The 16,461-nt window shown below is 39.8% G+C and overlaps 1 protein-coding gene across 3 annotated transcripts in view; it reads right to left on the bottom strand.

The window, feature by feature from the left end:
* The window catches only part of MYH10 (myosin heavy chain 10), a 118,846-nt gene that overhangs the window by 51,838 nt on the left and 50,547 nt on the right, over positions 1-16,461 (bottom strand). For all 3 annotated transcript variants that reach the window (XM_072940633.1, XM_072940634.1, XM_072940635.1), the window contains exons 7-10: positions 9,210-9,273; positions 7,800-7,898; positions 5,888-6,031; positions 5,546-5,641 (exon numbers count right to left, since the gene is read on the bottom strand). In XM_072940633.1, coding sequence (XP_072796734.1) covers positions 5,546-5,641; positions 5,888-6,031; positions 7,800-7,898; positions 9,210-9,273 — 403 coding nt within the window. The remainder of the gene's footprint in view (positions 1-5,545; positions 5,642-5,887; positions 6,032-7,799; positions 7,899-9,209; positions 9,274-16,461) is intronic.

Below are 16,461 nucleotides of genomic sequence, written 5' to 3'. Positions count from 1 at the left end.
TGACTGATTCTCATCAGCATTAGGCCACCGACCTCACCAGAAGTTCACTGTCTACTGTCACCAAGGTCCAACAAGTGCACCAATTATTGATTTTTGACTCAATATTAAAATTACAATGAAATTCTTTAAGGGTAAGAGCAGTTTGAATTCTATTAGAAGCATAACCAAGTTCTTTCTCAAAGATGCACCGCACCCACCTGACCCAGGTGGTTCCCCAGTAGGACCGACCATGGGTGGGCAGGCAGGTTGTGCCTCAGAGATCACTTCCTTTGGTCTGTGACTCTTCTCACCGGCTTTTACCAACAGCTCTACCTCAACCCACACGTCCTCCCTCCTGTTAATGCACATGTGCACACGGGCGTGTATATCCGATGCGAAGTTGAGAAACACAAAGAAGTACAGAAAGCAAGTTACCCACACTCTTTTGCTTTGTATCATGATAAACATCATTTTAGCAGCTAAAAAACACACTTCAGACACAACATTGTAAAATAACTATACATCAATAAAAAATGTTAAAAAAAAAACCACACTTCATAGTGTAGTTGTATCTTGGTTGACTTCACTCTGCTGGACATTTTAAGGATGTTCCCATTTTCTTGCCATTAAAATGTTGAGGGATACGTCTTTTTCCATGATGCATGTTCTTCTGTCTGCCTCTTACTCCCTTTCCTGAGAATCTCTATCTACTTCAGAGGACCAGGCTTAGCCAAAAAGTTCGAGCAGGAAAATGAAACACAACCATTAATTAAAATCTAAGAAACAGAAAACCTACTGGCGATCTGGGCTGTGGCATGTACAACTTTGGACTTATGATGTTATTATACAGATATGTGACTAAATAATTTAAAGAGACATATCAGAACTTATTTATCTTATGAAGGGCTGGTTCCTTGGGTGGCTAAACGCTTACTGCAGAGCTGAAAAGTGTTGCTCAAAAAAGAATAATAAAATCAGAAACTACCGAGGCTGACTTCCTACACGGGGTGTGCGTAGACAGGGCAGAAAGAACAGAGGAATGGGAATGGAGCAGAAGAGATGGGGTTGGGTGGGAACAAAATCAATGCAGAGTACCCATTTTTCTACAGTTGTTCTAGAATCATGTGTATGTTTCATATACTCAGAAAATAAAATAAAAATGGATGGAAGTGGAGGGGGACCCAAAATGCAACACGAAGAGATAACTGACGCTACCTGCAGTAACAGACGAGTAACACAGCCACATAAAGGCAGGGGGAGGGAAGACTGAAATAGTATTTTGACTATAAATTCTAAAGCTAAAGAACCACACACAAATACCGCACACTAATTCACAGGTTTGATTTCCAGAGAGGTATGGGTTAGCAATCCTGAAGCTATTTATGCGTATTTCAGGACAGAACAAATAAATAAATAAATATACTGTAGATAATGAGAGCCAGGTTTCCTGCTGTTGGAGAAGGAGTTTCAAATAAAGAGAAGGAGATGGATGGCTAGGATGAACCCTACAGTGCTGGATGAAAACTGGAGGTATCCGTATGAACCCATGGTTTTTAATATATATACCTAGAAAAAGAAATAGGAGTGTGTGTGTCTGTCTGTGTGCACATGTTTCCCTGCTCCATTTGTGAGACCCCAGGACCCCCAGGCACAGCCAGCACCCAGATATTGGTTTCTAAATACCATTCTTCAATATGAAAAACCCCAGAAAAATGGCCAATTCCCGGGCAGGGGCGGGGAAAATACAAAATGAATCTGGACCATCTTTTGTGGTGCCATGTAGTAAGAAACCGTTAGACAACAACAGGGTCATGTAAAAATAACCCAGGAGCTAACCTGAAGGGGCGGCCAAATCGGCAACAAGAGTAAGTAATGATATAATGCATTATAAACCCATAAAATAAGTGTGTCTAACCTGACAAATAACTGAATGAAGGAAAGTGAAAGCTCTTCCTTACAGTAGAATTTCAGGTAAAAATTACAAAAGGATGATGTAAATAGAAAAATCACTTCACAAACACCACAAGTGACACCTGTTTCAGGCAAGAAACCATTAACAGACTCTAAAACTAGTACATGAAAGGAAATTCCCTTAAGGTGACTCTCCTTCCCCCAAATACTTGTTAAAAAAAGGGGAAAATGGTAATCTGATTGTGAAGACACCTGGCAGACCTGCCTTTCCAAGTGATCAATCTTAATGTCACCAATTATTAGACAGATTGACACCCTAGCCCTTCTGACATGATGAACCCAGAAGGACACAACATCACTTCCGCAATATTCTTAAACCAAAAGCGCATAACCTGAATTCAGGAGGAAACATCAGATGAACCCAAACTGAGGGACATTTTCTAAAGTAACTGGCAAGTATTCTTCAAAAGTGCCAAGCCGTGCAAGACGAAGACTTGAGGAACTGTCCCAGATGAAAAGACACTAAGGAGCCACCAAAATTAAATGCAATGTCTGACCGTGGACCAGAAAAGGGACACAAGTGGGAGAGACAACAGTATCTCTGTAGAACAGATACGCAGTCATGCGAATGTCTCGATTCTGGTCACGTGCTGTGGTTATGCAAGATGTTAACAGCTGAGGGACGAGACTGAAAGATACGTGGGAATTTTTTGTACTAGTTCTTGCAATTTTTTCTAAGTCTGAAAAAAAATTTTAATACCAATTTTTGAATACATGTTGCTCAGAAGACACTGGGAGTTCCTCTTTAGAGACTGCCTCCTAATAACCTTTAAAACCAACAGGAAAACAAGTTTACTCATAATTGCATCACATCTGCTTCTAAGCCTTATTACCCTCTTATTTGCTATTTATGTTCTTCTTAAAAAAAGTCAAATTCAATCTATAAGGTGGTATTCTGCCAATATACCTCTGAAGGCAGCTTCGAGGGGGAGTGGGTAAATGTTTCAGCATCACTGGAAATGGAACCGTTCATCCTGACTGTACCCCGTGGTCATCTAACACGTTCTTGTAGTCTCTGTTCTCCTGCAGATTGGTGATTAGATCTAACAGACTTTTGGGGGGGCGTTTACTTTTGTTTTTGAAGCAGCAATAATGACCCTAATTTCCCAATTCTCGCTTGGTCTGTTTAAGATTACATTTTCAGATTTTATCTAGTTTCAAACTGCCTTCTATTCAAAGCCCGATAACTAAAATGTGCTCCTCTTTTTGATTCATTATTATGTTTGGGATCGATTTCTGTGACTAGATGCACTTTTCAGAATTTGTGGTGCTGCCGGTGCTAGGAATGAACAGCTCTTTGTTATATTTACATTATTCATCTCTGTGGGCGGGGATGGAAGAGGAAGGAGGGGCTGTAGTGGGATAATCTAACTTCCAGTACCACAGGCTGTAAGTGTTTTTTAAAAAATGCCATTTTGGTACCAACATGTAAAAATGCCATGGAAAATTAATATGTAATAAAATATTAGTAGTCTGACGTGACTTTTTAGAAACCTTTTGTGACTAACCAGTCACAAAAGACAAATACAGAATGATTCCACTCACAGGAAGTACCTAGTAGGAGTCAAATTCATGCAAACAAAGTAGAATGGTGGTTGCCGGGGGATGGGGAGGAAGACACGGAGTTGTTCGTCTTAGAGTTCAAGTTTGCAAGATAAATTCTGGAGACTGATTGCATGATAATGTGAATATACATTACTGCCCTGTACACTTAAAAATGGTTAAAATGATCCATTGTGATGCATATTTTATCACAATTAAACATTTTAAAAATATTGGTAACCTGAAAATCTCTGGTAAGACAAAGTAGTATTACCACCAATACTAAAGAAGTCCAAATGTATACACCCACTTCATATCCTTATTTTTTGATCCTGAGTCAAGTATCAGACTGAAATCTTTACAAATAAAGTATCTTGAACTTGCTTTGAAATAATCCAGAGAAGACCAAGTGGGCGGAGGCACAGTGAAACAGGATCATCTGACACAGGTGACGAGATCGTGGGAGCTCCTAACACTATTAAGTTTTACTGTAATTAAAAAGTACAAACTCTTACACACAGTAAAAGAGCAAATGTTAATTAACTACTACTACCTAATACCGGTAATAATCTGAGAAAAATTATTTACAGACATTTGTAATATTTTAAAAGCCTCGCACACAATTGGGAAGACATTTATTTTACTTCCATCACTGGTGATGTCATGAACAGCAATGAAGCAATGACACCAGAACCATCTTAATTGTTTTTCTGTTTTTTTAAACAGTTGTTTTGTAAATGCATCAGGAAGGAAAGAAGGAAGGAAAGAAAGATGGAAAAGAATAGAGAAAAAACAAAAAAAAAAGAGAAGGAAACGCTTGCCGTGATGAGACATTTCCAGATTTTCAGGGAGATTTTCAAATGCCATATTCTACAAAGTCAAGTGAAAAAGTAACAAATCACAGGCGTTAAAAAAGAAGGGAAAGCAAGCCAACCATTATAAGCTAAGAGTTGTTTTAAAGTAACAATTAGAAAAGACATCTCGTCATACACCGAAAAGTGGACACACGTTCGGCTGCCTTGCCTTCGCACGGGCCACCCATCCTCTGGGGGGCAAGGTTTCAAAGCAGACTCAACACTAATGCGTGTCTTGCTCTAAACCTTTAGCTGCTTCAAGTCTTATTCATTAACCTTGTGAGAGTTATACGGAGGAAGTGGGCCCCCATGTCAATTAAAATACTGACTGAACGAGACAGTTCATGGTCCCAGAAATCCAACACTCTGAAACGAGGCGCAAAGGTTTTGTGGGGACGCAGCGATGATGAGGCGTCAGGGGAGGGACAGGTCCCTTAAAAGGGTTACACGGAGTTAAATCGATGTTTGTTACAGAGAAGGCAGCCTATTTCCAGGGCAGAGAGTCTGAGCTATGTCAGCCTTCACCGGCCGCAGCAGATGGCGGACGCTCAAGCGAAGCAGGAGAAGGGACTCAGTAATCAAGCACCCGAGTCAACAGAGACCCCGTTTTCCTTTCCTCTCCAGACCTTCAGAAGCCAACCTCACAAGGCTTACAAACACATTTTACGGTTCACAAACTTTTGTTCTCGACCCGTGTGAATTTAAATCCGTTTTTGGGGCGGGGGAGGGTATAGGTCAGTGGTAGAGCGTGTGCTTAGCATGCATGAGGTCCTGGGTTCAATCCCCAGTGCCTCCATTAAAATAAATAAACCTAGTTACCTCCCCACCCACCCCTCAAAAAAATCCATTTTCAACATTTAAAAGCTTGAAGATTTCACACTGACATCTAGCTTTCCACTTTTCTTTGAAAGATCAATTACAGTTGGCAACCCCGGGCCCATACTCCTGCTGAGGTGAACGCTGGCTAGGAGCCAGCAGCTGCGCCCTTTGGAGGAGCCGCGTGGTCCCCGCGGCCACCTCTCACCCTACACCCCATCCCCTTCCCTCATTCATGGAGTCAGACCGACCCTTGCCCGGGGGCAACAGGGGGGTCTCATGGGGAATACTTCAGGGGTGCTTTCATGCTTACGCTGTAATGTTTTCGGAGAACACAGCAACGAACCACCGAAACAGAAATAAAACCGTCTGTGTCATTTTACCTGTATTTTCCGGCATGGAAGCTTGGTCAGTGTTCCGCTCCTTTTTGAAAGAAATATTTCCAAACTGCAGCACTGAAGATACTACTTTAAGCATTGCTTTATGTTGATATAAAAAGAAAAAAATTAATTAAAATACTGCATCAAAATGTAGCAGATAGTCTTAATTTATTTTGTGCTAAAAATGAGCCCTGTAAGACTTTTCAGTAAGACACGGCTCAAGATTTCATAAAAATTACGAGCAGTTCTCATTAGTTTCTCAGTCATTTTCTAGTTTAGACTATTAACCCCCAATTTGTAAGTCTTACGGAAGCTGAGTATCAGAATCTTAGAGGAATCACGTACACAGAATCTCTTCGTGAGAGAAGCCCATTATATGCATTGCCTCCATCGTCTCCTGAAAGTTGTCTTTGTCTTGCTGTCCCGGAATTGGAATATAGCCATTGGAGAGGAATCTGTAGTTATTAAATCCTTCAAGGAGCAAATCAGCTAAAGGAAAGTACAATGGAACACAACTTACTAAACCGTCACCAACAGACTAAAACACACCCCACATTCGGACTGGACTGGACTGATGTTACAGAAGAACATCTAATCCATCACCACCACATACTTTTACTTTATATAGTCATGTTAAGTGCAAACATAGTCAGTTTTCCATTATCTATACAACGAAGGAAAAAGATGATGTGAACGACAAAAATCTCTACAAGGGCTTTTGGGACAGTGGTTTGTCCAGCATCATATTTGAAATCAGATAGCTGCTCAATGACGTAAATCTTCCAGATAACTAAACTTCACTGTTTTCAGATTTAAATATGTTAGCCATCTTTTGAGGGAAAGCTGTCAAACCTAAATTCTACGTTCCTGTCTTAGCGAGGAGTTTGCAGCAAACATTATTATCAATATGAAAGACTGTGTGGACTTAGATGAAGACCATGGATGTCGAAGGTGGAGAATGTGGTCCAGGCAAGTCCCGAACCCAGACACCGCACTGAAACCTTTTCTCCAAATGAGTTTGTTTAGTGGTAATTTGCCTTTGAGAGTGACGTCTGACATGTTAATAGTCTGACAGGATGTTGTTATGGATCCCGCCACTGACTCCTGTACTTCAGGGGCCATGATTTAGAACTTAACTTATTCCTTCAAGAAATGTGTTGTTAAGAGCAGAAGGACGTTTTCAGGAGCGACCAAAATAGTTAGAAATTTATCCTCATGGCAGATGTTACCACGTGCTCCCAGCTCTCTGCGTAACCGGCTCTCTTGCAGAGAATGTCTCCTGACCACCCCTCTTCCCTTAATTCTTACCTACATCACAGTCAGCTTCTACTGGGACTTGCCTGCTTTCTTTCTTTCTTTTTTTTTAAATCTCCTTCTTTAACAGTTTTATCTGGTGGTTTTTTTTTTTTGATTCACTACTGCTGCAGAATGACTGCCAGTCTGAAAGCCTGAGAATTTTCTTCTGTTCACCATTACCTACTGTAAAATCTTGAATTTTTAGTCTCTCATTGGCAACTACTCTATTTGCTGCTTATTTTTTTTCCTTGCAACTCTTTCTCTAATCTCTGGGTTTAATGATTCCACAGATGATCTGCGGTTAGCAAAAGCTTAGACCCCAGACGAGAAAAGTATCACTGGGTTTCATACGTCTCTTGGGGCATCTAGATAATAGACATACTAATTCTATAGGAGCAGCATTGACTTGGAGACTCAGAAGAAACCAGAAAGTCAGGTATCTTCTCTCCCTTCTGACCCAGCAAAATCCCAGAACAGAACTCTACTTTTTACCCTGCCCAATCCCAAACTTCCAGGCTTTGTGGTTCACAAAATAAATAAAAATTCCCTCAGGCTCTTTCTAGTACTACTGGAAGCATGACATGTACGTTCAGCTGTCAAGCTAGGCATAAACATATTTACTCAATTTTATTCATTAAATTTATTTTTCTTACTTTTGTATTTATAAACTTTGAAATAAAACATGTTAAAAACACATCATTTGTCTTCTAATTTAAAATTATTTTAAGAGAAAAGAAACAAAAGTACAAAAGGTACCACCACCCACATGCCTGCCACTTCAAGTACGTATCCCATGGCGTGAAGTTCCATTTCAGTTTCATAATTTAACCAACTAAAACTTTGGTGTGTGTGTATAAAACTAACACTGTTTCCCAAAGCTGTTCTCTTTTTCAAAACAAAATTCTAATATTAAAAAAGATAACTCCACTGATATAAAATAGTGAAAAACTCTGTAACTTACACTTTAGATGTTCTCCTGCTCCAGATAACAACTGGTAAAAGATATGAAAAGTACGCTCATCTTTTGCTTGACGAACAGCACGAGATTTTTCCAGAAGGTCTGAGCAAACATGGTTAAGGGTGACATGAAAAAGGTGGTCCTCTCAGTGTCTGTACACATTTAATTCATAAAATGTTTCCTTTCCCTGAAATATATCAACTATCCTGCAATGAACCATTCTAAATGACTGAACTTCGTAAGTGGAAAAAAAATACATGCAATTTATGTTTCTCACTCATCTTCCAATACCTCTGAACTGGGAGGGAACTTGAAGACCAGAGTGCTTCCCTCACCCACTGCACTGCTGACCCGACTTGGGTCATGGTCAAAAAACAGCTCTACACAAGGAGCTGTAAGAAGCTAGGAAAAAAATCCCCAAAACATCCTCCACACGCAGTGACAAGTACATTCACGTGAATGATTCTACCTACAGCAGACCAGTATGAAGGAATCCCAGATCCATTTGCCTGTCATTTTCAAGTCTTTCTTGCTCTGAGTATATTTAGAGACACAAAATCCAGGTCTGAATTAACAGGAAAATTTCTCTCTCTCCCTCACCTGAGGGAGAGATACAATTTATTCCTGTCACTGGAGAGTATTTAACAAGGATCACAGAATTGCCACCTGTATCTTTCCTAATTGGCACAGTATCATTTAGAATCATTTCTATTTTATCATCTCTTTAATCAAATTAATTCTATATATACCTATCATTCCTTCAGGCCATTCTATGCACGTAACATTTCTCAGGACTAGTCTATGTATTTGACTTTTTTTCCCCTCTAGTTTTATCCTGCTCAACCACAAACTGAAATGATTTCAACTCTGTACATTAATAAGGCTTGTTTCAGTGGGTATATGCTCACCCTGCAAATATCAGAAGCAGATGGTAAAGAAAAGTGGGGTAACACAACAGTAACTGAGGAGTCCAATGCAACAGTATTCACCTAAACGTCCTTACACCACGTAACACTGCCTGGGTCCATGTGCAGTATCCTCACCTCAGTGGGACTCCCCATTTCTCTAGCCATGGGAACAGATTATGACCTGGTGTCAAAAACAAACAACAACAAACCACTACTTTGGAACTAATGTCCAGTAGCTGAAGGTGTCTGCACAAGTCACCATCTCTCTGGGTTAAGCTTTAGCATCTGGATAACGGGAGAGGTATCACAGAGGGTTGCCACGAGGCCGAAGGAAGGTCAAATAATTCTTCCCCTCTTTGGTGTGGGGGTGGGGTGGGGAGGTAATTAAGTTCGTTCGTTCATTCATTCATTCAGTGGAGGTACTGGGGATTGAATCCAGGACCTGGTGCTATACCCTCCCACCCACATTCTTTATTTTGAATAATGCGATTATGGAAAAGGATACATGTTTCAATGTTGGCCCCAACAATATAGCCAGTTACATCAAAGTTGATCCGAATAAACTTGCCCTGAAAATAAATTACAAAGCAAAAACTGAAAATAAATTAAGGACATAGGAGATGTGAAACTGTAAGAAAAGTAAGCCAATGTGCCCTGTTATGTCTTCATGAATGGATTGCAAGATGGAGCTTATGCACTGCCTTCCCCTCCAAAAAAAGAAAAGAAAAAGCCTCAATAAATTTTTTAAAAAGATACAGTGCTAGGATAGGTTACCTCCCTGGACATTATAAAAGTGAAACCCTAGCCATTTAGAACTTTTTAAAAGCTCTTCTAAACAAGATTTTAATAGCTTTAAAGGAACACTGTATCTAGCCCTATAATGCCAGATTTGAAAAAACTGAACAATGCAGATGATTTCCTAAGAAAACAGAAATCCATTCAAGAAAAAGAGAAAACTTGAACAGACCATAATCACAGAAAATAATGAAGTATAATTACTCCTTTAAAAATGATGGACTGGTCTTAAGAAATGGCTTTGCAAATTTCTAAGGAATATTCAATTGCTTTACCATACAACTGTTTCTGGGAAACAGAAAATAGTGGTTATTTCATAATTCATTTTATAAAGTTGTCACAACACCAAATATGCAAACTGGTAAACATATTATAAAAAAGGGAAAGCAAAATAAAAGCAAATATCTTACTTATAAACACGGATATAAAAGGCCAAATTAAATACTTTGCAAAACAAAGGAACGCTAAAAATGATGAAGAATGGTTTATTCCAGGACTGCTAAGGACTGATACTGGTAAACATACTACTATTATTCATCACATGAAAAGGCAAAGGACTGGAGAGCTTTTATGGATGTGGACAAGAAGATTCTAAAATTTAAGGGAAATGGAAAGGACCTAGAAAAGTTACAACAATTTTGAGAAAGAGGACAAGATTTCACACCACTCAATTTCAAGAAGCTACAAAATGACTCAGGTGGTGTGGTATTGGTGTAAGGACAGAGACACGGACCAATGGAGCAGAACAGAGTCCAGAAACAGACCACGCATGCAGTCAGTTCATCTGTGACAGAGGTGCTGAGGTAATTTAACAGAGAAAGGACCAATCTTTTCAAGAAATGGTGCTTGAAAAATTATGCAAAATGAAACAAACCTCAAGCCACATACAAAAATTAACTCAAAACAGATCATAGTCCTAAATGCATGGGCTAAAACTATAAAAGAAAACTTTCTACAAGAACTTTCTAAAGAAAACAGAAGAAAACTTTTACGACCTTAAGTTAGACAAAGATTTCTTAGATAGAATGCAAAAAGCATAAACCATAAAAAAAAATCGGTTAAGTTGGATTTCATCAAAATTTAAAACTTTTCTGGACTCAAAGCCAATAACTTTTTAGAAGTGGGGGGGAAAAAAATCAAAACTTCTGTTCTTCAATAGACACTGCAAAGAAAATGAAGAGAGAAAACCAACCTGGCTGAGCGTATCTGCAAAACCTGGATCTGATACGGGACTTGCTCCCAGAATATAGAAAGAGCTCTTACAAGTCAGCAACAGGACAAACAACCAATTAAAAAACAAAACAACACAGAACTAGACACAGGATTGAAACAGATACTTCGTCAAAGAAGATATGCAAATGGTAGACAGGTATATGGAAAGCTGCCCAGTGTCACAGGGAAATGCAGACTAAAACTAGCACAGTGCGGTACCAGTACACACCCATCCTTTTTAAAGAAAGAACAACAAGGACACAGAACAACCGAGACTCATACAACCCTGGTGAGGATGCAAAATGGTACAGCCACTTTGGAAAATCGTTTGCCAGTTTCTTACAAAGTAAACAAATTACCATACGACCCAGCAAGTCCATGACTAGGTGTTTACCCAAGGGAAACGAAAGCACTGTCCACACAAAGCCTTGCACATTAATGTCCACAGCCACTTTATTCCTAACAGCCCCGAAAAGGAAACAATCCAAATGTCCGTCAAGTGTGAGCAGATAAAGAAACGGTGGTACAGTCACACAATGGAACACTGCTGAGCAATAAAATTGAACAAACCAGCGCTAAATCCAACACCATGGTTGGATCTAAAAAGCTTTACATTGCGTGAAAGAAGCTAGACAGGAAATACACTCACTTCATGATTCCATTTACTTGACATGATTCCATTGACTTGCATTCTAAAGAAAACAAAACTATAGAGACGAAACAGATGAGTGGCTATCAGAGCAAGGGGCAGAAGGAGGGGCCTGACCACATAAAGGCAAGAGGAACCTGGAGTGATGGGGACAGCCTATCTCCAGCCTACCTCAAGATCACGGTGCTGGTTACACTACCACACACGTTTGTCTAAATCCATCCAACCATACACTTGAAAAGGGTGAATTTTACTGTGTACAAAATGTAACTCAAGAAACCAACTATCTTAGGACTCCTTAGGAAAACGTTTTAAAAAATATAGTTAAACATCTATTCTTTAGATTTACAATAAACTTGTTAAATTAAATAGGATACACCCTTGTTAAACTGAAAACCCTTGGTTTACATTCTTCCACTATGTCTCCATTCAACTCGCCCATTCTTTTACCCACGCCTTTAACACTCTTCTCACCTTTCCAATGTTATTTTTTCAGTGCATAAATATTTACTTTAAATAGAAAAAAAAGAGTAGTCAGTACTGGCATACAGTCACAGAATTTTTGAATTATGTTTTGTTGTATATAAATTATACCTCAATAAATAAATAAGTCAGTTTTGCCCTTGTTTTGTGGAAGACCCTTAAGAAAGAATAAAGATCAAAGACGATCAGTTCTTACAAACAGAACCATTCAAAAAACTCAGAAACTAAAATCAGGCCGGGATGTTACAATGAGGGTTAAAATTCTTTGCACGCTTTAAACAGCTGTATTATCCACACAATATTTCACTGAGTTAATAAAAAGGTTGCTATTTTAAGAGAGAGTAGTCAAGACAGTGTTATTACTTCAAAGCTGCAAAGAACACCTTGCCAACATAATTGCTCAGGTTTTTCAAGTTTCAACACTGCAGGAAGGTTCCTCACAATCATATGGCATCACCTAATTCTTACTGAATATTTCCCTTAAATTCGTTCTATAATAACGTAAGCTTTCAGCTTTCAATAATTTGTCTAATTTCTTTTTTGGGGGTCTAATTTCTTTATTATGCATTCATCAACATGCTGTTTAAGCTTTCAACTTCTCATGCTCTTTCCACTTCCCTTTTCTTTACCATTCTGAATTTGAAGTTCAAAATCCATTAAACAAAAGAAAGTCTTTTTGGGCAAGAAGACAAAGTTACCATACTGGTAATGTCGAACCCTAATAACTTTAAAATTGAACATTATCCATTTTATATTTGGTGAATTTATTCTTCCCTTACTTCATGTGAAAAATATAAACTAGGAAAGGAAGTTAGATTCAAAGGAGAAATGGAAGAAAACTAAAGTTTTGATCTTTTGATCAGGTGACCTAAAAAGAAATGACCCCACACAGCTTGGACGTGTGGTCACTTACTTGGATGAACAAGCAAAGTCACCAACATACGACATCTCGCTTTCTCATTGGTCCCCTGGCCAGACAGCCCCTTCCCCTTCCTAAAGGCACCCGTGGCTGCTCTGACTGTTACAGCTAGTGCCCAAGAAGTATCTTCTGGCTGCAGGAAAAGAGCCTGGCAAACACTGATGCAAGAAGGGGATGGGAGGAGGAAAACCACATGAGGGGAGGAGGCGGAGTGGACTGGGGCGTCCCTCCCTCCCACCTGCCAGATCCCAACAAGCCAGTAATCTGAAAACCACCTGTTCAGTAACTAATACATCTTGGTTATAAGCCAAAGCTCTAGAATTGATTCTATTTTGAAAATACTTACAAAAAAAAAACTTATAAAGTTGAAAACTATGAACTCTCTATGCTAAGTGATAGTCATGCTCAGCTATTTCACGAGGTCTGCCCAAGTACTTGCACAACAACCTGAAAAAGTGAAATTCCAGAACCAGAAAGACACTTTCCTGAATATTCCCTAAACAGCCTAGGATTTAAATATTCCCCTTAATGCTGGATATCCCAGCAAATTAGGTAAGAAGCCGGCCATGGGACATGAAATCACTTCAGTGTTAGACAGTCTTGGGGGTTAGGGAGGGAGAGTAGAAAATAAAATCTATAGACTGAAAAGTTTCTCCCTCTTTCAGAATTAACATTTTTATTAAGAAATAAATTTAGACTAAAGTGGAAAACAAGTGAAGAGTTTTACTTTTAAGTGGGTTGGGTCCTCTAACCTTATAAACATGATGTGCAGAAACTTGTAAAGATTCCCATGTAGGTCAGGTTACAGTACTCAGAATACGCAGCCAGGATCTCACCAATGAAGACAAACACAAAGGGAAAACCAAAAATACAACAAGAACCTTATGTATTAACTACGGAGTGTGCATTCTGCTACGATGCACGTGTGTCCCATTACAAGACCTACGAAGCACATCACTGCAAGAGTTCTGAGCAGCAAAGGCAGCTGGAATCTCCTCTTTCATGTGAAACAGAAATTGTTAAGAATTTCACTCAGGAGGTGCATAGGACAACTTGGGTACTTTGATACTATCAACAAAATAAGAAAATTATCTTACTTAAAGAATTTCACTCCTTCTAAATGGACATTGACTTTCTGGAACTTTTCCTGTGGGTGGTTACGATGTATCCATAGTAATTAAACCTTGACTGTTAGCAACTTATTATCGGGGCAATGCAAGTTTGTTTCATGTTCTGAAAATACGCCCTTCCTAATTTGGAATTCAAAGTTATTACAAGATCTGTAATTTTCTTGAAATCACATTGGCATAGGTAGTGACTGTGCTGTGTATGTGTGTTAGTTTGCTTCACAGAAAATCTCCACTCTGGAGGCAGCTATTTGCCCTAAATGGGAAAACCCATTCTAGGAGTAATTAGCTAGGACTTAATCCCAAGGCCAGATGGCTATTTTAAATGCTTCAGCTATCTTAGTCTCCAAAGTACACCAGAAGCTTTGTTAATTATAAAATGAGTTTTTCTTGTGAACTAAGTGGCCTTGTTACTTAGTATAATGGATGTTAGAAACTTCTGGGGTAAAATGAGTGGTATTAAGAGACGTGGACAGACTGGAAACACACAGATGTCGCCAGCCTGGTGTGGGCAAGCCCCAGGGGCTGCAGCGTTAGTAAGGTAGCCGCTGATTTGTAAGATGTGTGTTGCCTGGTGCAGACCAGAGACTGTCTATGACACCATCGCATCTGCCTCAGGAAATCCTTAGGGAAGGTTAGGTGAGATTACTAAAGACAGAGCACCGACTGCATTTAATTTATCCACAAAACTGCTTTAAGCGTGAGAGTGCAGAACTCTGACTTGCTTTCACTGCAGCCTTGTAGCCAAGTGGTAGGCAGGCTACCTGGGGCCTTTATCCAGCTCCAACGATTACAGGCTAATCACCTACCAAAAAGTTACAGAAAATCGGGAATTGCCAAACTGGCTTATTTCAGTTTGAAGAAAAAAAAAAGATTTGCACAAATATGGAAAGTGATTCCTATTAAAACCTTCTGAGGGAAGATGTGTCTGCTGATACAATCATTTTGAAATTGAAGTCCCTGTTCTTAAAGTTTCATTACAAGAGATTCATTTTACACAAATCTCCTCCATCTGGGATGCATCTGACTTCTCCATAAACAGAGAGCTGTACTAACTGTGAACGCTTATTTTCATAAGGGTAGTGCTCTCCTAAAGAATCCCCTGTAACACAAACCATACGCTAGCATCTTTGAAAGCAAAGATATTCTTCAGGAAATTACTCATCTATATCAGATCAAAGAAATGGAAACAAATGGATTCTAAAGTTTATGGAGTTTATGGTTTCAAATATTTTCACTGCAAGCATGTGGCTTGTAAATGACCACATGAAACTCCACTGTACACACATCTTTTTAAAAAAATTTTTTTGTTAAATCTTTTTTTGAGAGGGGGGATTAGGTTTATTTATTTTTTTAATGAAGGTACTGAGGCTTGAACTCAGGACCTCATGCATGCTAAGCATGTGCTCTACCACTAAGCTATGCCCTCCCCCTCACAGAACTCATCTTTTAACATCATCTCACTCTCTCAGTATGATAAATAACCAATCCCAACCCAACCCACGGCCTGGCCGTGGAGCCGGCACCTCCCACATACCTTCTGCCCCTGCTTCTAAAACTGGGGCACGCATATTCTCAGCGGGCCCAGCACATGCAACCCGCCCCCTGAGCTCAGCTGTACATGATGGTATGTCATGAAAAACACATTAAAGTTAAAACCCAAACGAAGGTGAGCTCCCTGAGGCTGCAGACTTTTGTCCACTAATACATTCCCAGGGTCTGGAAGAGTGCCTGGCACTTAGCAGGCAACCGCATTCTAACTAAACGGATCCCATAAACACATACACCTACTATCTACTTATACGTGCGACGCACAGTGCCAGCAACCAAGGGTCCAGAGAGCCCAGCAGGCGAGGTCCCTGCTGTCAGAGATCGTACATCCTAGCAGGAGAGCGATCACAGACAAGCAGACATAAGCCTTAGAAGAGAAATCTTAAAGACAAAGTTCCATTTGGAATACACCAAACTGTGAAATCTATCAGGCAGCCCAATGGAGATAACAAACGGCACAGTGTCCGGCAAAGAACAGGTGCTCGACAGCAAACTGAAAGGCAGAACCCAAACTCCAAATTATACAACATTTAATTTAAAAATGAGTCTGCACTGGCTACTCTCTAACCTTCTGAGAACCAGTGTTGGCAACACCCACAGAAACCTGCTAAGGGGATGTTTTAACTGAATGTGAGTCAGTCAACCCAACTAGTTATTTCCTTAGGGAACCAGTAAAATCAATTAATGGACTAATTGACACAGATCACAGGTTAGAAGCAATTTCTCTTCTCTAAACAAAAATGAGATAAGCAGGCACAAAACTGTTTCTCTTGAATTTAGAGAGTGGTTGGGGGGTGATCAGAATAGACTGGCAACTAGATTTACGTGGTAAAAGAAAAGCTTTTCCACTAAGAAACCCTTGTAAACCTTCACGGAGGTTCACATACCAACGCTGGTAGCTCACCATGTCTACCAGCCCACGATCCAGCCGCTAAACACTGACTTCAGCAGGAAGAACTTAGGGCTGCATCATGGGTCACTGCCCACGGGATGACACAAACTCTAGACGCATCTCAGTCTC

This window comes from Vicugna pacos, chromosome 16, assembly GCF_048564905.1.
Source record: "Vicugna pacos chromosome 16, VicPac4, whole genome shotgun sequence".
Lineage (NCBI taxonomy): Eukaryota > Metazoa > Chordata > Mammalia > Artiodactyla > Camelidae > Vicugna > Vicugna pacos.
The sequence above is the reverse complement of the archived record's forward strand: the minus strand, read 5'-3'. Positions and strand labels throughout refer to the sequence as shown.